The sequence below is a fragment of the Gymnoscopelus microlampas genome (assembly GCF_963454915.1).
Source record: "Gymnoscopelus microlampas genome assembly, chromosome: 8".
NCBI lineage: Eukaryota > Metazoa > Chordata > Actinopteri > Myctophiformes > Myctophidae > Gymnoscopelus > Gymnoscopelus microlampas.
In genome coordinates, this window is record NC_139945.1 from 37,786,743 (window position 1) to 37,809,964 (window position 23,222).

The 23,222-nt window shown below is 41.0% G+C and overlaps 1 protein-coding gene across 1 annotated transcript in view; it reads right to left on the bottom strand.

Annotated features, from left to right (window-relative positions):
- Nucleotides 1–23,222, bottom strand: part of gbe1b (glucan (1,4-alpha-), branching enzyme 1b) — a 96,503-nt gene that overhangs the window by 67,974 nt on the left and 5,307 nt on the right. Inside the window, exons 2-7 of the mRNA XM_084063812.1 lie at nt 16,776–16,945; nt 11,032–11,147; nt 7,914–8,039; nt 6,667–6,802; nt 2,650–2,740; nt 1,412–1,621 (exon numbers count right to left, since the gene is read on the bottom strand). Coding sequence (XP_083919938.1) covers nt 1,412–1,621; nt 2,650–2,740; nt 6,667–6,802; nt 7,914–8,039; nt 11,032–11,147; nt 16,776–16,945 — 849 coding nt within the window. The remainder of the gene's footprint in view (nt 1–1,411; nt 1,622–2,649; nt 2,741–6,666; nt 6,803–7,913; nt 8,040–11,031; nt 11,148–16,775; nt 16,946–23,222) is intronic.

A 23,222-nucleotide genomic window follows, 5' to 3' on the forward strand; every position in this document is an offset into this window, starting at 1 on the left:
ACAACAGCAGTGACAACACAGAAATGTGTGTGGGGAGGAATTAATTGGCATAACGACTAAATTGGGGAGAAAAGGGGGTAAAAAAAGAAAAGAAATATGTAGTCTGCCATCTCAGGAATCTCTGAAAATGTTAAGTGTGTTACGTCAGCTCACTTTGAACCTAATTTATCAATATGCTCTTGAGTTGCGCAGATATTTGTGTTAAATTGCAGCCACACTGAAATGTTACCCTTTTATCAACCTTGTTTTTTATGTACTGCTATGAGCAATCTCCAGATGTTAGTATTGTAGATATGCCCAGTCACAAGTTCACTGACATGCATCAAGATAAAAAGTTTAAGTATATACGTAATATAGAGAGTATGCACATGCATCACTTTTCCACGAGCGCTTCCAAACTCTGACACTTAGAAAAAGAATCAACTGCACGGAATTTATTGATAGAAAGTAGCTCATATGTCTACGGTGGATTTTTATGAAACAAAAACTTTGCAGATAGAAAGAGGATAATTCAAGCTTTCCGTACAGCTGCCATGTTGGTGGGTTTAACGTTGTTTAATACAATCAGATCAGACTTTTATATTTGGTTGTATGGGCTGTCAAGGCCAGAAAGTTGTTTTTTGCCACTCAGTAGGCGTTCCCGCATAACTTCCGGGTACGGTGATGTCACGCGCATAGCCTATTACAGTTGTAGTGGTTGGTTCTTATTTGGTTTTGCATTAGGTCCCAAATTGTTGCATTGTGAGAAACCTGTGAAACCTGTATTAACAGTATACATTGTCATTATATTGTCATTAATAGTTCAGCTGGAACCTGGATATGGCCACACAACGTACCTCTTATTTGTGATCTAATCTCTTTTCAGTTATGGTGACAGAATGGGTAAACCGGAAGTCAAGTCTTTTGAAAATGAATCAAATGTTATGTTTTGATGCAAATGTGTTTATCTTGACAATGCTAACTATGAACTGACGAAGGACATTCCAGAACCTCTGTCTCTGTTGTTGTTGTAATACAAAACTGGGAAACTTTGTACTTTCTGTCCAGTCACTTGATGGACCATTTCATTTAAATGAACTTGGCCAGTAAAATATGAAATGTATGCACATCGACGCTGGCGGTGAGAGAATGGAAATTCATATTTTGCGCACGTTTCTATGTAGAGTTTGTAAAGTGCCATAGTGTTGGCTGTTTGCAGCCAGTGTGACATCATCAGTGACAAAGTCAATAATAAATAAATAAACAAACAATTAATTTGCATACTTTATATGTATCGTTTGGATATGGACCATTTCCATTTCCACTTGCCATGACTGTAGGAACCCCATATACATACACAGTAAAATTCTATGTGTTCATGTATCCAGAGTGTGTACATGTGTGTGAACAAAAATTAACGGGAATACTGTACCTGGAGTAGTTGAAGAGGCGACTGTCCCACATCGTGTGTTCCCCTCTGGGTGGAGAGTGGAAGAAGCAGGAGTCTGAGCCATCAAATTGGTTGAGGCCATCCTCAGTGTTCTTGGAGGCGTGACTGTGGACCACGTCCAGCAGCACCACGATGCCCATGGAATGAGCCACGTCTATCAGCTCCTTCAGCTCCTCTGGCGTGCCATAGCGACTAAGGATAATTGCAAAGGTGTGTAAATACACACACATGCAGTACACACATGTAGTGTACATATGGCACACACATCAATCTATATTGAGTCCCCAAAGCAATCTCCTTCTGAGGTCATTGACTGAACATCAATTTATCAAAAGTACCACCTACATTTTTGTCATTTAGCAGGTTTGTATTACATTCACTTAATATCATTCAAATGGTCATATGTGTAGAAGATATTTTTCATCGAGCCACACCCTGCAAACTACAGACTTTATTAAACACCATATATGTACGTGTGAGTACGTGCATGCACACACACACCCCTCCATGTACATTTCTCATATTGTCCTATGATGTCTCATCTGTCCTTCAGGCTATCATTATATCAGTTTCCTTGCAAACAGAATACACAGCAGAAGTATTATCCTGCTTCCCAGTATCCAACTGCTCAGGTTTCAAATGACTATGAGAGATCAATCATGGGTGAAATTACACTGTATACATTACAGTTTGGGCTTATGTGCCCCTCCAAGCAAGGGAAGGAGCCCTTTGGAATAAGGGATATACTGTAGATAAATGTCCTGACTAGTCCAGCTTTATCTGCACCCCTCCTCCTCCTCCCTGGATTAACTGCAAATGTGCCTAGAGGGAGATTATTGCTGCTGTCAGAATACCTCACCTTCATTTCCAAGCACCATCCAGATAACTATTTCCATGATCATTTACTATTTTAGAGTTATTCAATTCAGCATAAACTTTTCCCAGACGTTCCTAAAACTTTGTTAGTCTTGGCCAAAGCAGAGTACCAAACACTACCTGGCAGGTCATGTGGGGTAAATTACAATTTAGGCATTTAGCAGATGTTCTTATCTAGTGCAACTTACAGTGAAAGGTAGGAGTTAGTGCCGGGGTGGCCCGAGGAATAAATAAGTGGAACATCAATCATTTGTAAACAAATACAATGCTTAAGGAACACATTTGGCCAATACAGCTTTAGAATCAAGTCTAAGTAATTTAAATCATTTTCACAATGAACTTACCTGGAAGCAGCAAAGAAACTTGTAATCTGATATCCAAAGCTAGCATAGTAGGCATGCTCCATGATAGCCATCAGTTGGATACAGTTGTAACCTGAATACAAAGAGGGAGTGTAAGAAAGAGAAATATTGATCTGTAAACCTCCAAAGTCTTTGAAATAAAATATATTACGAAAAGAAAGGAGATACTTCAAGAAAGGTATATTTTTATAGCTTGCCTCCAACAGGATAAGTTATTTTAATTGAAATCTGAATGATGTCACATATCATATCACATATACAATATGTGATCACGTGGTGGCAGTTTGACATCTAATTATATAAACGACAAGTTACTTCCGCGCGCCACTGACGCTATAGCCACAGCTCTGTAATCGAGTAAACACAACGGCGACACAGATCATGTCCCAAACACAGTAGCCACGGCCGACTTTCACAATTTACGGGTGGCGTAGGGCACCTATCATTGCTCACTCCACAGTTTCCACGTCGCAACATAATTTATTACACTCACCACATTTCGGACAAAACGGAAGGTGAATCACTTTCTTACCGTTTAGCGTGCGCACCACCAACACCGAACGGCGACGGGTTTCGCCGAAACAACACGAACGGCCGCCATTGAAACTCGGCAGCTCTCTCCGTCGCCAAAACAACAACAACACAAGCGCCTCCTTCACCTCCCCTTCACCGTGTCTTCTGCTTCCACGCTCAATTCAGGTGACCACAATGCTATTACATTCACGCTCAACCTCACAATCATAAGCTTCTCCGTTTAGTGTTTCATTAGCGCGAGCGTGGAAAACAACTACAGCGCACTCCGTCACTCCATCTGCTAAGGGTAAACATAAGGGTTGCCAAGTTGGCAAGTTGGCATGCCAGGTTTTCTAAAAACAAGCGAAACAAGCAACCACCTTCATGAATAAAAATAAAACACCGAAGGGGTCCGCAATGTTCCAGGGGGGTCCCCGCGCGTCCCAACACTCCACAGGGGGTCCGTCGACCAGCAGGGGGTCCGCGGGGGTCCCCCTGAAACATAAAAAATAAAAAATGTTCTACTCTTTTTTTTTTTTTTTTTTTACCTTTTCCACAGTTTTACTCCAGCGATTTGGGTACCCCAATATACACGCGCCCACGCTGGGCCCCGTGCGCGGCTGGGGTTGAGGGGGGCGTAGCCCCCCGAAACTCTAGTGTCAAACAAAAGAACAAAAGCGCACACCAGCAGTAAGGAGGTGCTGACCACTGGAATAGTAAACTAAAAAAGGGAAAGGAGAGGTCGCACAGACTCGCAGCCACGATGCAATAAACTTTTGTATTTATAAGTTACCTAACTTTACCTAACTTATAAATAAAAACGTTTATTGCATCGTGGCTGCGAGTCTGTGCGACCTCTCCTTTCCCTTTTTTGGCAGTTTGACATGTAACATGAACTTGGACTCCTGTTAACATAACGCAGGCTAAGCCAGTCATGTGCGAGAGTTCTACAAGCTATGGGACAGGCAACGCAGGCTAAGCCAGTCATGTGCAAGAGTTCTACAAGCTATGGGACAGGCAACGCAGGCTAAGCCAGTCATGTGCGAGAGATCCACAAGCCTACGCGCCAGACACCGTATCCTAGGGGAGAGTCAGTGAGAGCTGGATAAATGGGGTAAAATGTGTCAAATCGAGTCTGTACGACTGTCGATAAATGAACACATGACGTCGGTGGGAGAAGAGATATTGTATGTTTTGGACAAACAGCAGTGTGGTGCTCATGTTTGTTGTGTGAAGCTTAATGTCAGAGTGTTTGTGTTGGAGCGCCTCAGTGCGGCTGGAGAGTTCATGTGCAACCTCTTGCATGCATGGCTGTGGCTTTACAGTTTTCCGTTTTCCTTCGCCGTGTCTGTGTCTGCCTGGGTGCGCGAGCAACATGTTCGCCGTTCGCCATGTGCTGTCTGCCCCAACCCAGGGTTGCCAGGTTGCGCGACCAACAAGCAATGCACACACACACAATTCCTTTGCATCTTTCCCTTTCGTTTTTTCTCCCTTTGTACTCCATTAATCTCAGAGCTAGACCACACTAGGTCTCCAGGTAACCCCAAGGGTCTCCAGGAACCCCCAAGGGGTCCGCAATGTTTCGCGGGGGGCCCAAGACTCCAAGGGGGTCCCCCTGTTTTTTTTGTTTTATTTTTTATCCCACGATTTTGTAACCCCAAAATAAGCGAGCCCTCACTAGAGCCCCGTGCACGGCTAGGGGGCAGGGCGCCCGGACCTCTAGTTTCAATACGTTTGGAAAGCTATGTAGGTGATTTTCCCCACATATTGTAGGACAAATCATGTAGAGTAGACTCAGAATACAGTGAAGTATTCAAAAGTAAATTAAGCCTTTTCTGTGGCTGCCAACTTGCCTGACATTGTGTGAATTGTCCAGATGTAAAAACAAAAAACACTGATCTAGTGGTCAAAAGCAGCGTAAACCAAACATTAAGAATTATTTAAAAGTATAATTTAAACCTAGGTCAGTTGTATATATGAGCTCCAGGCATTTCCTGTTTGAAACAAGCTGTTGTATCCCCAAGCCAAACGTCTATGGTCAAACACACGCTATCAAAGTCATGAGGTCATGTGTAAAACATCAAAACAGGTACAGTTCCACAATTGAGAGAACATCAGGCAACTTCATCAACTGACAATGAGGAGTCAGGAGGGAAAGCCCAGACATGTGAAGCAGATTTATTTATTTATACTGCATCTCTGCTTCTTTTCTGACTAGTGAAAAAAGGCATCTAAGGGAACTGTGACAAAACAGAGGGGTGAGAGGATATTTCTCTTAATATGCACTCATGTCTCTGCAGTCTGAAAGCTGAAACAGCAGGCAAAAGCAGCCATCACTGGATATGGTGAAATGTTGTCTCTTGGAAAATACTATTTCCTATTTCTTTGTGCAGTTTCCTTCAACTGCAGGTTGATTTTCCTGACAGCATTTTTACTCACTTACAAAATGATGGCACAACCAAGGAAACATGATCTGATTACTCTTGGTTTTCTGTTCCAGACATATCTGTGCCTTATACTACTGTCAAAGAAGCATCATGTACTTAAATGCTAAATAATACTCCCATCATACATGTATTGTAGAAAATAGTTTTTAGATTAATGTGTTAATCTGTTTAAATCTTCGCCATTTGAATTAATGTGATCTTAATGAGCAGGTTTTTATTTCAAACATGCTGACAAAATATATTCAATATAATGCATGTCATGCCTATACTCCGATTGTAGTTGTTAAGACATATGATATACAGTAGGACACAACACATGTGTTGTAGGAGCATTAAAGCTATCATTTGTCTTGGTCAAGATCACAGAAACACAGACAAGCTGGCAGGTTTGTGGTCCAGGGTCTCAGAGCTGGGTGTGATTTATGCCATAGAGCTGCCCAGACAAAACCTGTCCAGTAGTAATGACCACTGCGGGTCATACTAGTGCAAAGGATGTTGCCTTGTCGAAGTGGCGTTGTACTGAGCAAATGTGACAGGTCTGCCTCTGAAAATACCTCTTAAAAGACCGGTGGCACTCAAAACAACATACCGTGAAAGAGATGACACTGGCAGGTAGAAATTGGGTGCTCCAGCCCTGTCCTGACTATAACAACTGTTTGTCAAACCATATCATAGGATCAGATGTGATTGTTTATTATTAGGATCCCCATTAGCTTTCGCCATGACAAAGGCTAATCTTCCTGGGGTCCGAGTTAGAGAGCTATATATACAAAACAATGTCTAAATGCTTCAATGTGGTCTTTGTACTAATACAGTATCAAAGCACTTAAATGCAATACATGCCCTACTCACAAAAGGAGCCACTGACAGAAATGTTTCCCTTTCATGAAAATATTCACTGCACGATCATGCACTGACATTTTGCAGACAAGGCAAAAAAAATCACAGTAAATATCATGCTCCACAACAAAGGGTTGGTACGTATAAAGGAAATGGAAGTATTTAGACTTTAGGCAATTCTCTGTTGGAGGTCTCTTACCCAGGTCTTTTATTCGAGGCAATACATTGGTTGTAAAGTTGGTATATGATGCAATCTTCCCTTCGGGTGAAGCAATGCCCACATGTGACTCATAAATTCTCAAACTCCTGGGCTTCTTTGGCCGGGGGTGGATGTGCTGAAGATGACAACCAAAACAGATAAATCACAGCATCTGAGGCCAAATTTTAGTCAGTGCTGAAATGACATTAATTCAGTAATCATACATCACTATTCCAGAGGTCTACAGGATATCAGTATCTTTCTTTGTACGTGACCCCTATTATGTATGAATCCCAGCATCCACTGATAATTAGGAGTTCCACTCAGATTTATTTACAGAGACAATCCAATGACAACTACCAACCAGGCCAGTCTGAAGTGCATAATTGAGTTTCTTCTCTTGAATATGATGCTGACAGAAGGGTATGCTTCTCAAACAATAAAGGAAAACAGTGTAGTCATTACTCTCTTATTTTTGCAGACTTGTGCAAGGACATAAACATCATCACCATCAAGCACCCTTATTAAGAATAGTCAAGATTGCATTAGGTCTGAGAAGGAGATTTCAAGGGTTGGGTGTCTCCTCTGAGAAATATCAAATGCAATGAGGGTAGGATGTGGATTTGAAAGGCTTGTTCAGAATGTGAATTAACTTTTGACTTCTTTCATCATGTATATTCTATTTAATCCATACTGGGCATAAAATATTGAGCAATTTAAATATTGGTGACAGAAACACATGGGAAATTAATTAAAGGTAGGGTAAGTGATTTGCGTTTGTTAAAATAAGTTTTAAATAGCTCTATATTCTGATAGTACTCATTGCTATAGAGTGTTTGTTCAGTATTAGGAGTCTCCTTGTCTCTCCAGCTCTTTATAAAACAGAAAATGCATTTTCATTAAACAAGTGAAATTGGAAGGGATAACACTAAGAAATGAGCAGGCAAAATTGGAACTGGAACACTATACAAATTAAGCTTAAAAATGGGTACTTTCTCCTGATTGGCTGAGATTTTGACACCTACCGAAAAATGTATTTTCTGTTTATTAAAGAGCTGGAGAGACAGGGAGACATCTGTTACTGAAAAAAACACTCTATAGCAATGATTACTATCAGAATATAGTATTTTAACATTTTAACAAAATACTTTTTGTTTTAACCAAAAATATCACTTACCCTACCTTTAATCAAAACCTTTATTTTGTGATCATACTGTACCATGCCAGAATCATGATAAGGCACTTACTACATATGGCTGAGCAGGATCCCAGTGAACCCAGTCATAGATGACCGACTTCTCAGATTTGGTCACATATTTCGCCCAGGGCGAGTTTCTGTACATCCGCTCACCTGTTGGGGTGTGTACTACCACCTGGGACAAAAGAAAAATGTTGGATTATTTTAGGGAGGGCACTCAAAATGAAGGTTCAGAAAAGGACCACATAAAAGCAACGGTGTGTTCTAACTTCTGGGTAAGGTGAAAAACAAAAACAGAAACACTGTATAATGGAAATTATGCCATAAAGTGTATAAGAGAGCAAAACCGAAGAGTATTCTAGCATTAGAAAGATGGTCATGAATCAGTAGATGCTTATTTTGATTGAATATTAAGAAGTTTTATAAGCGGGGTGTGCAGATAGATGGATAGTGTTAGCCTCGCGTGGCCAAACAATATCACAGGACTCACTGCGTGGATATTAGTCTGGTTCCTATCAACGATAGATTTTTTTCCAAGGGGCGGTTACAAAAAGATCCAAACGGACTCTATTGGTTAGACCGAAACCAATCAGAGCAGCGCTTCCTGCTACATCACACACAAGCGCCGGTGCTGAAATAGTAAACAACGAAAGCTAGCTCCACTCGTATTTAGTCTGGTAACCAGATGAAACTATTCTTAACACATCTTTCTTTCCAACAAAAGCTTTAAGGGCAATTGTTTGTTCGTCTTTTAGAAAAGAAATATTTTCTAACGCGTTTACTACCGATGCTATGGCGGCGTCCATCTTTGTTGTGAAAAACTGAAAAGTCTCCTGCATTGTACGCCATTGCTCCAAATAAGGTGATAAGCCCGCCCACATTTGGATACTGGGCCCTGATTGGTCCCTCACGACTTCGGAGGGAGAGAAATGAAATCTCTATTGAGGGGGGCCAGACCTAATCTGCCGAGGGCTAAAGTGCGATTCAAATTTGCAAAGGCAGATTTGTCTGGAACCAGGATAGGATAGTGTGTCACCACCACATAATCACGTCAATGGTTCAACTCACAGCTGGGGGCCTATGGTTGCATGTCCTTCCTCCTCTCTATTTCCAGTTCAGACCAAAGATTCGCAAAAAGACAAAACTGTTTTAAGCATGATTTATCCTACCTTCCTCGAACAACTGTGTTGCACGCCAAAATTTGCATCTTATCTCAACAAAGCAAATTACTGCTAGAAAGAACATATTAATAACTAGAGGTCCGGCTACGCGGCCCTCACACCTAGAGTTCGGGCAGCTACGCGGTTGATGCTTCATATCCATAAGAGTCAAACCGCCGGGATCTTATTTTTATTTTTGGAACACAATTCTTATTTGATGCAATATTAAACACGTCTATGGGAATTCAGAATGGGGGGGGGGCGTGACCCAGGTAGGATGCGTAAATTACGTCAGACTTTGGTGCTCTATTCTCCATCCACATTACTTTGGACCGCAGACATCTTTCAATGCCATTACATGATCAGAAGCATCCCTCTTGCAACAAAGTGTGCTCTCCTCTGCTCACAACTTTCACGTTAATATAGTGGCTCAGAGAGCCTTTGAAAGATGATGGGGCAGTGGTCAAAGATCCATTGATCACAAGATGGAAAAAAACATTTAATACATTACTATACACCAGCAAGTCTGATTGATGGCCATCTTTTTCCTATTAACGTCAGTTTGTGGGGCGTCGTTATGTGTTTTAACCGTTTTAAATAGTTGGAATACAGACAGACCCTGTAATTTAAAGATACCTTATAGCATCTAACCAATGAGCAGTACAAAACAAATCAGTGTATTCTGGAGTTCTAATTGACAAGTTACTTCCCTGCCTTCAGTCAGAGAAGAAAAGAGAAAGCCAGCAAGGGTTTTTGAGAGCCGCGGAGAGAATCGATTCGGTAATGCTGCCCACAGTATGAGTCCGCCTGTTTCTGTCCCCTGCAGAAATGGGCATTTGAACACAACTAATTCTGTTGTGAGGTAATGACTGTCCCAACACCACCTGCTTGTGAGCCACTGGCAAGACCCCCCTCTGGGACTTTTTCATTACGGCCAAGCCACCTGGGTGTTAGAGACCTGGCCCCTTATAACATGCTTCATACTTTATAGGATTAGGAAAAGAGAGCTGGGTAAATGGACTGCTGTAGAGTCTGACAGAGTGGTGGTCCTTCTGAAAAATTACATCTGAGCATAACTGAAAGGAAATACTATTACTACTATGAATAAACATCACATGCAATGTTAAGATGAAGTTTGGACAAAATGTTGGGCAAATGATTGCTTTTGCAAAACGTATATAACGTAAAGTATATAATGCAAATTTAAACACTGAACATGCCATGGACACCGCTTGTTCATAGAGACAATTCAGTGCTCTGAACAGAAAGCATGCAAGGGCAAGCTCTACATGAGAGCGATCGTAGCTAGGCTTTTGCTTTCACGAGGGAGTGCTGTGGAACTAATTCAAAAATGGAGCCCGCAGCAAGACAGCCATTCGTAGGCTACAGGGGTGCCCAAGGAGAGGCCAGGTGCCAGCATTTCCATCTGCTTCTTATCATCCTTAGTCTGACATCCACTGACACTGCGGGAATGAGAAACGCTGTCAATGTCAAAGGTGTGTGCCAATGATGACCTGCTCCCAAGGAGATTGACATTGTGTCATTCTTTCATCCATGCAGTTTGCTTGGGACTGGGAAACGACGCATTATGGGAGGTTGCTTCTTTGCATTTAACCCCGATGAATTATTTACTAGAGCTAAAAAAACTATCATCTGCACACACAGTGGGCTGTGTTGTGTGAAAGAACAACACATCCTGAGAGACGGTCACAGAGGGAGTTACATTTTAATGCAACAAAAAAGGACTTCATTTACAGTAGCAGGTTTCTCAGGAGTGCACTGCTGTGTCACATCTTGTACATACAGTAATCTCCCTCTGGTGTGCTGTGAGTCTGACATATTGTTGACGGCTACACGGTGGGGCTCCACTTGGATCATAATAAAGGACAACACGCATGAGAGCTAATCTCCATCACACATTACAACAACAAGCCCCCATGCAGCCAGACTGAGGTGACACCAACTGACGACATAAAAATAGACACCAAACTAAATACCGTCCTGTACCTTGAGTTTGGTGTTGTGATCCACAGCTGGAGACCCATCAGCTTTGGGTGGCAGAGAGAGCTCCCACTTCCCGTGCTCCTTCTTGTCGTAACGGTGAGAGAATTTGTCCCAGCCATCTACAAGTGAAAAATAAAATGGATTTAAGATGGATGGCAGTTAATACTGTACAGTACAACAACAAAAAAATCATCAGAGCATTTCTGCTTTATTGGAATCAGAAACAGAATCTAGAACCAGACTGATATACTGGATCGGTCTGGACGATATATTGACCATTATTTTGCTTCTTGGACGACATCAGTATTATCCAGCCAACATATACCGATTTTTAAACACTTTCAACCTGCCGTACCTACTTTGGGCATGTCATTATAGGCAAACTGTTCAAATTATTTAAAACGTTTTACATTACATTACAGTCATTTAGCAGACGCTTTTATCCAAAGCGACTTACAATAAGTGTATTCAACATAGGTAGGGAACGAAAACTACTAATCACCAGAAGTCTTAAGTGCATTTCCTGCAAAAAACAAGCAACCAAGAGTATACCTAGCGCTAAGGTAAAAGTGCAATATATCAGCTACCTACTTTCTTAAACAGATGAGACAAAATAGCAAAATCAAATGAGCACGAGCTCAGACAAATAAGTGTATCGACTAAACAAGATCCAATAAACCAATACAAAACTATTTATTGTTGTTGTATTTATTGTTTTTGTTTTCAAAAATAGCTAATCTAAAAGCTCACAAAAAAAAAGGAAAAAGAGCTGATCTACATTCTGACATGCGTCGCAAAGCAACGTGTTGTGATCTTGTACTGTACGATTTTCCGATTTACTTTAATCAAATCTACGTTTTTCAAATTGATAAGCATTGATTATACATTTTTTGACAAAATATCAGTCAAAACATCTGTAATCGGTGGACTGGGACTCCAAAATCTGGTATCTGTTAGACTTAACAGAAACAGTTTATTAATTGGCCACCCAGGTATGTTCTTACAGTACAGTATATGAGGAATTTTGACTTGGTGCATTGCTCTTACATAGAAGAATGAAAGGAAAATATTATATCTAATATAATACAGTGAGTAAAAGGGGGTGGAGAGAGGGATGGTACACACAACATCATGAGCCAGGCTCAAACCCAACACGGCATGACCTGGTCTGTGCCCATATGGAATGAGCATCAAACCAATTGAGCCACCTGAATGCCCCACAGTTGCCTTGACTCTGACAGCCTCTAGACAAGATCAAATTGTTGTCCTGTTATGGGCATGTCATTATAGGTGAATTGTTTTTCCAAGAATCTAAAACATTTTTTTTTCAAATTATCAAAAATAGCCGATCTACAAGCTCACAACAATGTGTTGCGATGTGAGCTTGTGTATATCCACTAAGAATATGGCTTACAGTAAGTGTCTAAACTCACTTAGGCTACATATTCTTTATCCTTATCTGCACAGCTCTCACCTTGTTTGACTTGTACTACAGTGTATAGAGACAGTTTTAATCATCAGCAAATGTGATGAAAAACAGTACGTTACTTCACTGGTCATTGAATATTTTATTTCACATGATGCCACAAAGAAGCATATTTTCTGTAACCTATCGATGCCACATTAGCATTGATTGACAGGGGTATATTAGGACACAGCTACAAACATATTATTACAAACAGACCATCTTTGCATGTGACTTTAATACATCGTGTTTATTATACAGCAAACCGTTTCTGTTTCGTATTCATGAAATGAATAAGAAAAAAAAGAAATCGCAGGATGCAAAATGAATCACCAGCGTTACACCAGAAGTGACCGGGCTCAGCACCGACACGTTTTCACAGACAGACTAGGTCTTATTTTTCACAATTTATTTATCTTGCTTTGCTTAAAGTCCTCAGAAAAAAAAGTGTATTATGCATCCAACCTGCCCCATATTCATGACTAGGGCTGCTGGCCTGTTTCCACATTTGCTATGAAATTGAAATCAAATAATATGACTGAGCCGTGTCAAAATGTAATCTCTTGCAGAATTGAATGTTGGAATTGAGCCCCTGCCCCAGGTTCTGGGAAGATAATTAAAAAAGGAAAAGAAATGGGGAAGCGTCTAAAGGAGGAATAGCAGCAGTACCCGCAGACAACTGAATAGTGACAATAAACAAATTGACAGACCTTAGGTTTAGTACACAATATTAATCTGAGTGTATTGCTGTTATAGTTTTTACGGAATTGCTCCTCGGAGGTGAACCGTCTAGAAAAGTGTCTGTCTGTCTGTCTGTCTGTCTGTCTGTCTGTGTGTCTGTGTGTCTGTGTGTGTGTGTGTGTGTGTGTGTGTGTGTGTGTGTGTGTGTGTGTGTGTGTGTGTGTGCGTGTGTGTGTGTGTCGGGGGCTAATCTTGCACCAGCTGGACTGATCAGCACCTTAATGTCTTGTGCATGTCGGTCAGATTGGCAGTTCTGGACAACCGGATCTCAATAAACAGTATGCATATATAGACATTTCGATCAGATTGGCGGTTCTGGACAACCACCTATCCGACTGACAAAGAAATTGGCTATGCCAACTCCAAACAGCCCCATAGACACGATGCCAGCACTAATTAAACCCAAAGTCTCTGAAAAAAGAAGTTAAAGGAGGAGGGCTTTATTCAACAATGCAGATTTCCCGGCCTGGAAATGACACCCCCTTATCCAGCGAGGTGAGTGAATGAAATTGGCTATGCCAACTCCAAACAGACTGTGAGGAGTTGGAATGGCCATTTTCATACATGCAACACTCACCTGGTCCTAGCAGGGAAATCTATATTGCCAAATTATGCCCCTCCCCCCTTTAACTTTTGTTTGTTTTTTTCAGAATGACTGTGGTTAAATAGTGCTCCCATCTTGTCTTTGGGGCTGTTTGGATTTGGCATGGTCAATTTCATACATGTAGTATGAACCCTCTCAGACTTGGTCTGAGGGGGTGGGGCCATTTTCTGGCAGGCAAATCTTTTTTTGCTGGATAAAGCCCCCCTCCTTTAATTTATTTTTATTTTTCATAGTCAGCGGGGTCAAATAGTGCTGTCTTTCGGGCTGTGAGAAGTTGGCATAGCCAATTTCATATATGTACTGTAACACTCACCTGGTCTGAGGAAGGGGTGGGGGGGGCATTTTCTGGCAGGGAAACCTATATTGCCAAATGATGCCCCTCCTTTAACACTTTGACTGCCAATGACGAGATTTCTCGTCATATTTTGCTAAGGCTCAAGAGTGCTAATGACGAGAATTACGAGATTTTGTGTTTTCAGTGGTTTTACGATAGATGGCGCTGTTCGCTAACACATGAGTCACCATTTGACTCCCAGTGAAACAATGAAGCAGCAAATCACGTGATCGCAAAAAAAAACAGCCACACTCACTTCCATGTTAATGGAAGACAACTTATCAAAACATTTTGATATTTCAAAATATGTCTGTCTGTTTTTGAAATAGCCTCGCTCGGTTGGTGCAGTGGTAAAGTCACTACCCACCACCACGGAGGTTGTGGGTTCGAGTCCACCGTGGCTTTGTCGAGCGTCTCCACGCACACAATTGGCCTGTGTTCGGGGGGAGGGAAGCCGGACGGGGAGAGTGATATTGGTCATTGCACGTACTCCTACGGGCTGGGGGGCGGCACCTGTCAGTGGGGAGTGTTGGGCGGGAGGAGTAGGACGAAGGCTCTACGTCCTCCTGGTGGGGGCTCCTCAATGGCAGGTGAGTCAGTAGGATACGACAGCAGTGACAACACAGAAATGTGTGGGGATAAAAAATAATTGGCTACTCTAAACATTTTTTTTTTAAAGAAAGAAAGGTCCAAATAGCCTATTATATAAAATTGTCAAATCTGTACCAACTCAAAAGGGCTTTACTAGAGTCTAGACTCTAGTGGTTATGTGGTTGAACCTGACAATTCGTTGACACTCTGTTTGCACTTTATCTCAAGTACGATGCGCTGACACTCTTTCACACCTTAATGTCTAATCTCATGTACATGTACAGCTGCTACTTTGTAGACCTAACGAAGTGCTACCACCGTATGTCTAACCTCATGTACATACTGTACCAGCTATTATGCTGCAATGTGTATTGTGTAGATATCTTAGATTGTTTTGCCTAATGTAACCAAATGGGGTCCTCAGAGTTTAATTAACTCTAAGCACTTTAATGTGTAAGTAGCTCTTAAAGTCCACATTGTAAATGTAATTTTCGGACTTTCTATTGAAGGGAAATTCAAGCTTGCACTCTTTTTACCCACTTATGTCCTTCGATCGTCTCATCCTATTATGGCATAATGCCTAGCACCTGTGACGGTGATATTGGACGGCAGTGTATTGAGCGTGCATGGCTCGATACATTCTATCAGTTCATTCAAGATGTCGTGGGAAAAGAATTTACCTGCATGTGACCATGAACATTTACAGATGTATTTATTTTTTGCCACCAAGGTAGTCAGCTGGAGGAAGTTTGATCCTTATCCTCGTGTCACCTGACAAGCCCCTGCCTCACAGGAAAACGAAAATATTTGTTGCAGCTGCACCATCTCTCGCCTCTCACTGTGGTTAACAGCATATTGCTTTATGCAGCTGGACATTATTAGATATCTGTCCTTTGTATGAAAGCACAGCCTGCACAGCCTCCTTGAGTATCCAAGTTTTCTCATGGCTGTCCACGATCAATGGGCATTTCTTCAAGTTGTTCACACCAGTAGTATATACCGGTAGTAATGACTGGTACGTTGGGATCACGTGACTGATCCTCTCAAAAAGTAGTAAAATAGTGTCTCCAAAGCTGAGTGTTTAATATATTGCACTTGTTAGTCAAGCATTAAAAACAAGTACAGTACATACACCATCCTGATTACTACTGTACATGAGTTTGGAACTACTTTTCTAAATACACATTCATGCATTCCTGTTTGATGTAATCTCATTTCATTGCTACTTTATTATGTAAATTACAATGCGTTGTTTTGTTAGAGCAGAAATATATTTTTAGAGTTTTTTCCCTACTTTTGAGGGGAACTACAATTTGATCCATTCCAGGAATTGAAGTTGAACAAGGCTAAGCTCACCATGCAACATAGCATGAAACTGCATCAGAGGGCAAAATGCATTCATGAATTTGTCAAGACTCTGGGTCAGTAGGGAAACTGTAGCTAAATTCACCCAAAAAATGAACTATTCCTTTAACTATTACATCATTTGACACATCACGGGTCTAGTTTCTTAGCAACGGTAAAGTATAAACAAAATAACCACACTCAGAAGACCCTCACCCTGAAACTACCTTCAAAGTTAGACACAGAGGAAAAAGACATTTCAGTAAAAACAGAAAGCTTGCACTCTCTCAAAAACTTTACATGGGGATGATGAAATAAGTAGCCACTGAAATATTAACAAATATCTTATAAATAAATAACCTCTTTCATTTTTTCCATGTGGAGACACTTTTGAGGGTTGTTTATGTCTGGGTTAAGTCGATAAATCTTTTTTTAAATCATTACCGTTAAAGAACTGGAGCGGGCAATGCCGGGGATACTTTATCAAACTGCCTCACCTTTCAGCAAAAAACACAGTGCCACGCTCAAAATATATAGTAAACGTTTTGATAACATATGAGAAGGCCACAGAACTCAAAGCTTCCCTTAGAAATCCTGGCTTATACATTACTCTGACAAGTTTGGTCTGGAGTTGACAGCTATTCTTGTGCTGCGAGCAGCCTACTTACTGAAGTCACCGGTGAGGAAGAGGGCTTCGGCTGAAGGAGCCCATTCTTTAAAGAACAGGCTGTTGTCAGGCTGTCGCGTAATGCCAAAGGTCCTGTAGCTGCGTGTGAACTGGTCAAAGCCGCCCTCTGCTTCCTCCAGTTGGAAGAGATGCTTTTGCAGCAGTCCATACCTTCAAACCCAAAGGAAACACAGGCACAATGATTAAAAAAAAGGCAAAGGAACTATCTAGGGCAGCAAAATCACAATTATCTCACCTAATAATTAATGTATAAAAGAATCTTCAACATGATTAATCCAGATTTAGTATGAGCGTAGTCAAGTATTCTATATTAATGCGTGATAAGCGTGTGAACTACTTTGAAGTGGTAGATTAATTCCATTCTGCTAAATCTGTATGCAGAAAGGTTTCTGATACTTAAATTAAAACAGCTTTTGATGAAATTGTCAATTGCTGTAGAAAGCAAATGTAAAGGTATATGTTTAACCACGTTTACATTTAGCCAGCAGGCTTTAAAGTGCAATTAAATCGTTACAGATTTTTTGCAATACTCAATATTGCTCATAATAATGTAACAGCATCAGCTTAAAGGGATAGTTCACCCCAAAAAAAAAATCCTATCGATTAGTCACCCCATGGATACTTGAATTCATGGACATTTTTTTTGTTTTGGTCGCATTCCCAAGCCAATAATTTGATGACCAGCAGCGGTTCCGGTAGGAGACACAAAGAGTCTCCTTTAATGGCAAGTTTTAAAGTGGTGTCTACTGTCTGATGTTCCAAAACATAAAGAGTTGTATCATCTTATTTCTGTCCACATTACCTCCTGGCACCTAACCTGCCTGGATATGCAAAGCTTTAAAATTGCCTCTGTGCCCCCAGAAAATGTGACTATGGGCACATCCTGAGAGATAAACCTCTGTCTGTTACTTTCAACTTCGGGAGGATAGACTAACTACTTTGCAATTTATCTCACTTAAGTTCCAGCAGCCAGCTGGTGTCCATATCAGATTCCCCTGGTACAGAGAGTCTCTCAGCCAGCTGAGTTAAGTGCACTCTCCCCCATACAGCCCTGCAGCCAAGCTCAGACTGGCTGGGGAATGCCCTGGGGCTAGTAATGATGGGCTGAGGTAACAGTGCGATTTCTCAGCAGCTGCTCCCTGTGTAGAGCACAGTGGATACAGACAGCGCTTGCCAAACATCAACTTTTAAAGTCCAACCGATGCTGCCGTACAAACCCTCTGTCACAATTTCATGAATATTCTAAACCTCCCCTTGGTTTAAAAAAAAACACTTAAAGACAGATCCTTAACAGTATTAATAGGCATGAAATTCATGCCTATGATTCCAAGAAATTAGTTTCCAGGGGTAGGACTAGGGGGAATAGGTTGGTTAGCTCCCGTAGGGGTGCAAGATCCTCTGCATCTCTAGAATGCGGGCCTAGTCGTTGATTACAATCCAGTCGTGATTACCACAAGGAGATGACATCGGGCTACGCAGCAAAATCACAAAGTGACTATCTACCTTACAATTTGAATCCACTGTCGAATGTTTGCGTGTGTGTAAGTTCCATCACTGTTGCCAGATTGCGCGCGAGCAACAAGCAACCAGCTTGATGCAAAAACACCGCCCTGCGCACTGCTCATGCGTCGCCGCACTTTCCCCAACCAATTACACGCCACTTCACGCTTACAACTCCTGGACATGGCAACCCCGGCAACCCCGCCCCCCATCCAAATACTGTCTGTCTGACTCTTTGGGAGGGTTGAACGCAGCGCGTGCCGTCTCGCTGGGCTGAGCGTGCTGCTTCATCAATCTGTGCCGCACATTCTGCTCCTGCAAGAGCCTGTGTGAATACATAGATAGATGAACGGGTGAAATGTGTCCGTCTCTCAGTTTGCTTTCGTTTTCGGTTTGCGTCTGGAAACACTGTTGCTCTCGCTTTTGGTTTGCGTGTCCAAAACATCTACAGCCCACTTCACGAGAGCCTCGCGCCAGCGACTAGACGGAAGGGTCGCGTAGCAACCCGCACCTCTAGTAAATATACAACTGATTTCTCAGACAGTTAGTTCCAAATTTGCTTATTATGGAAAATCAGCCAGAAACTAAAGATGCCTCGATGTCCTCTGTGCCCTTTTCCTACAGCGCCATATGGCTAATATACATGTCTGAGCCAGAGTAAAACCTAAAGGTTTGCCAAAAGGATGTACAAAAATTACAAATTGTATCATTTGTCACTTAATTGGTATGGATACAAATTAGAAGTATCAAAACAAACCATTTGGTACAAGACCATGGCACGAGACTAGGCAAAGTGGTGCTAGCTATCCACTACTAAATGATTAGAGAAAAGGTTTGTATTTGATTGAGTTTTATTTGATTTAAGATACATATATTAACCTTCAAATCAATGACTAAATATTAGCCTACATATCAGTAAGCTATCAATAACCATGATTTCTTTTGAATTTTGGTATTTTACCTTTGGCTAGCATCACCAGTTAAAGACACTTGATATTATAGGAGTAGTAGAGCATGTCTCATCTTGCTTTAATATTGACCAAATGCCTCTTAATGCTGTGCATGAAAACTATTGATCCATTACCATCACACAGTAGGTTCTTGGTTGTGCAGATATTGCTGGGATACAGTCTACAACGTACTAAAATGAAACCAACCTGAAACATAATCGTACTATTTCTTGTCAATTCAACCATTTCAATTAAGTCAAATTTAAAAAAACAAATAAAACTCATAATCAATCAAGTCAGAAAATCTGCTAACAAACACATAGCTTAACGACTGAACCGCTAACTGCGATTTTAGGCTCTCTGTCTGTTCTGTTATAATGGCTTGGGGAAAGAAAACAGTAAGTAATAAAAGCTTTCTGTAACTGATTTAAGGTGGCTTGAAGCGGTTCTACTGCTCAATGGCAAGGTGACTTTCAAAGATTTTATTAACGCCTTTATTTGCTAAATTACATTAACGAGGCAAAACAGGTGCCTGAGCATTTTCAGAAAGGCTGATTGATGAAGGCTAATTTCATGCAAAGTTGCAAACATAATGATTTTAGTGACCCTCAGCCAAGGTGACGGAAAAGTAAACCGTCAATACTACCTTGAACATGCACAAAAAAGTATTATAATGAACTTTCACATTCTTTCACTTCCTCCAATTGATGTTGTCTGGCTACAGTTTCTACAACATCTTGGGGCATAATCTAACCGATTTTACAGGAAAGAGGAAACAAAAGTATTTATCCTGCAAGAGAGCAAACTCATCGTGGCTGGAGTGTTACAATGATGTTTTTTTTTACAACTCTGTGGACAATGGAAAACATTGTACATAAAATCACACATGTTACCTTCAACCATGGAACTTGTCAGTCACATTGATTAAAATTAACAGAGAAAACACATGTCTGAATACTCCAAAACTACACTTTCAAACATTTGCTGAGAGTATTTGTTTTAAACCAAAGTTCAACATGGCCATGATGTACATAGCCTTTAGTCATGATATAGTGTTGAAATCCACAGTACCAATATGGTCATAGGTCTTTTTTCTGATAAGCCAGTTGAATGTGTAGCACTGAGCTGCACAGCAAGAGGACTCAGCATGACAAACTCGGAGAAAGCTGTTGCGTTTCTACGATTGTGTTCATGACATGGTGTTTGTACTCTGGGGCTTTGCACACCGGGGGCTGATCAAGAATTAACTTTCATACAGCAGTGCATCTATATGTAAAATTATTTATGTGTAACTTTCATCTGTGAGACAGGTGTTGGGGACACGTCTAGAGCTCAGTGAAGCCTAGCGAACCCAAGCTGTGTTTGAGATTAAACTGACACGCTCATCTCTCTGCAAGGTTAGCGCTCCACTCACATGGTTCAAATACAAAGCATGTGGCCCCTTAGCTGTCACATTACACAAGATCTGGCATTGATCTGGAGCCAAATATTTAAAAAAAAAACATTTAGCAGACATTAAAGATAACATTTTAAACGCCCAGTTGTGCAAAATGAAAATGTGCTGTGTATGATGAAGTATATATGCCAATAAATAATGTTTAACATTTCTGTTTGATTCTTACTACTTTTATTGGGGCAGTAGGGCAGTGTTGACATTAGCAACACAAAGATCAATGTATGTGCAAAAGCACATACTGTAAATGCCATCTCATTTACAAATATAATCAATTACGCAGGCGAAAAATTATAATGATTACAAATACACAGTCAGCTTAACTTTAAGTGAGTGTCCCACTTCATTTCAAAAACTAGAAAAAGTGCTCCTCGGAGCACAGGTCTCCGCCAGGTCAGGTAGGTTATTGTGGGCGAGCAATGTTCGGAATTTGCCAATCAGGATGGAATATGAAAAATCGGACTGAACCGTCTTGATCACTTGACTACAGAGATATTGAATAACGATTTGCATGATGTTTGGACAACATTTGTAAGAGTAATATTAAAAACAATCCTCCTGGTGGCGCTATAATAGGGCAATGTTGAAAGGGTGGCATTTGTTCCTCAACGTAGTGCGAATGTGCAATTGGAGGCTGCGTTCATGATTTTCAGCAAATCTTTGTTAATTTTTTTTTTTGTTGTTAAAAAACAGGCCACTCCTGCAAACTTTAGATGTCAGTCTTAGCCAATCAGGATGGAATATGAAAAATCAAACCGATCCGTCTTGATCACATAGACTATAGAGATCATGTGTACAAATCTGAAGAAAAGTTTTACATAAGTCAGCCTCCTGGTGGCACTATAAAAGGCAAATGTGAAAAATGCAGGGAAAAGGTTTTTCCTTGGCCTCTAGGGAGTGCACATACAAGGTTTTACACAGATCGGGGCAGTTATAGGTAAAAACACAAAAAGGCCACCATGAGGGTGATTTAAAAAATGTCAAGTGGCAATTCTTCCTCGGCCTAGAGGGAATGTGCGTGCAAAATTTCACGGATATTGCACACTGTGTTCATGATTTGAGGGCATTTTGTTCAAAACAGGGCACTCCTGCAAACTTTGGAAGCCAATCTTAGCCAATCAGGATGGAATATGACAAATCTGAAAGACCTGTTTTGTTTAATGACTATAGAGATACCGTGTACCGATTTGCGAATCGGCCTCCTGGTGGCGCTATAACAGGCCCATGTGGGGCAGAGGTTCTGCGCTGGCCTCCAGGGAGTGTGTGTGCACAGTTTCGCTGCCTTTCAGCCTGGCGGAGACAATAAAAATGTCTCAGGTTAACAATAGATTTCACTGAATTTATAAAAAACAAACAAAATAGCAACAATTTAGTGAGGTCACAAAATAAAGTGTTATCTGAGTTCATTGATGTGCCAGGACATGTGTATTTTCAGTACTTCTGAAGAGTAGAGTTGGCAGGAGTCAGAGTCAGTATGTTGACCACAAACGACCCCAGTTGCAGGTTCATCTTAGGTCTCACTAAAAAAACAAAGCAGTGCTTTTCTGCTTTACCTCACAAAAAGTAATGTAGGTCTAAGCATACATAAAAATGAATGCAATTATGCAGGTTTTTCCTTGCTGTTTCAACACTCTCATCTTGTAAATATGCACTCACTGTATTGTTTTTTTGTTTTACAAATTCTGACTCTATAATAATCCTGGCACCCTTTTGAGTGTTTAGAGGGCTAAAGACCAATAAATGGGTCCACGGATTATTGACTTGGACTGAGTAATTACTAGGGACACAAGCATGAATCACATTGACAGAGAAATTGGGCACCTTAACACTGTGCAATTTCAGCAGCACTGTAGAACTGCTTGCAGAGACAGCTTTACATTACCTACAACCAATGTGTAGTGCATACTAGTCCTCTCTAGACAAGCCCAAAACAACCTATGCTACTAACATGCCAGGCTAGCCGTGTTTGGAGGGATTGCAAACTGTACAGTGAACAATAGATGACATACTGTCAACTTATAACATTTAGCCTAGCCAAATGACCACAAAACCACTTGCCAAAACACAATAATACGTTTAGGCCTATTCTCTATGATGCAGTGTTCCATATACACAACGGTTTAGTGACGAACTGTATAGCCAAAAGCAAGCCAAGTAGCCAAGTATCTATAATATGATTTAAGTTTGTTTTGTAGTTCTTACTACTCCATGGACATCACTGGAAGATGGAAGTATCCAGGCAATATAAATGATGTATTACTACCAAGATACAGAGAACATTATGTAAGTATAGTAGGCAATTATTGATGAGCTTAGATACACTTTATTGCTAATAATAGAACATACCAAAATATTAATAGGATACAACAATGTTAAAGTCAAACAACTCACTATGTGCAACTGCAGTGTGACTGCAGAAGCAGCACGTCTGACATGCAGTGACAGTCAGGAAGTACAAATATGCCGCATGCCATATATCAGAACAGCACAAAAAGCAGTGTATAGTGCAAAAACAGTGCAATCA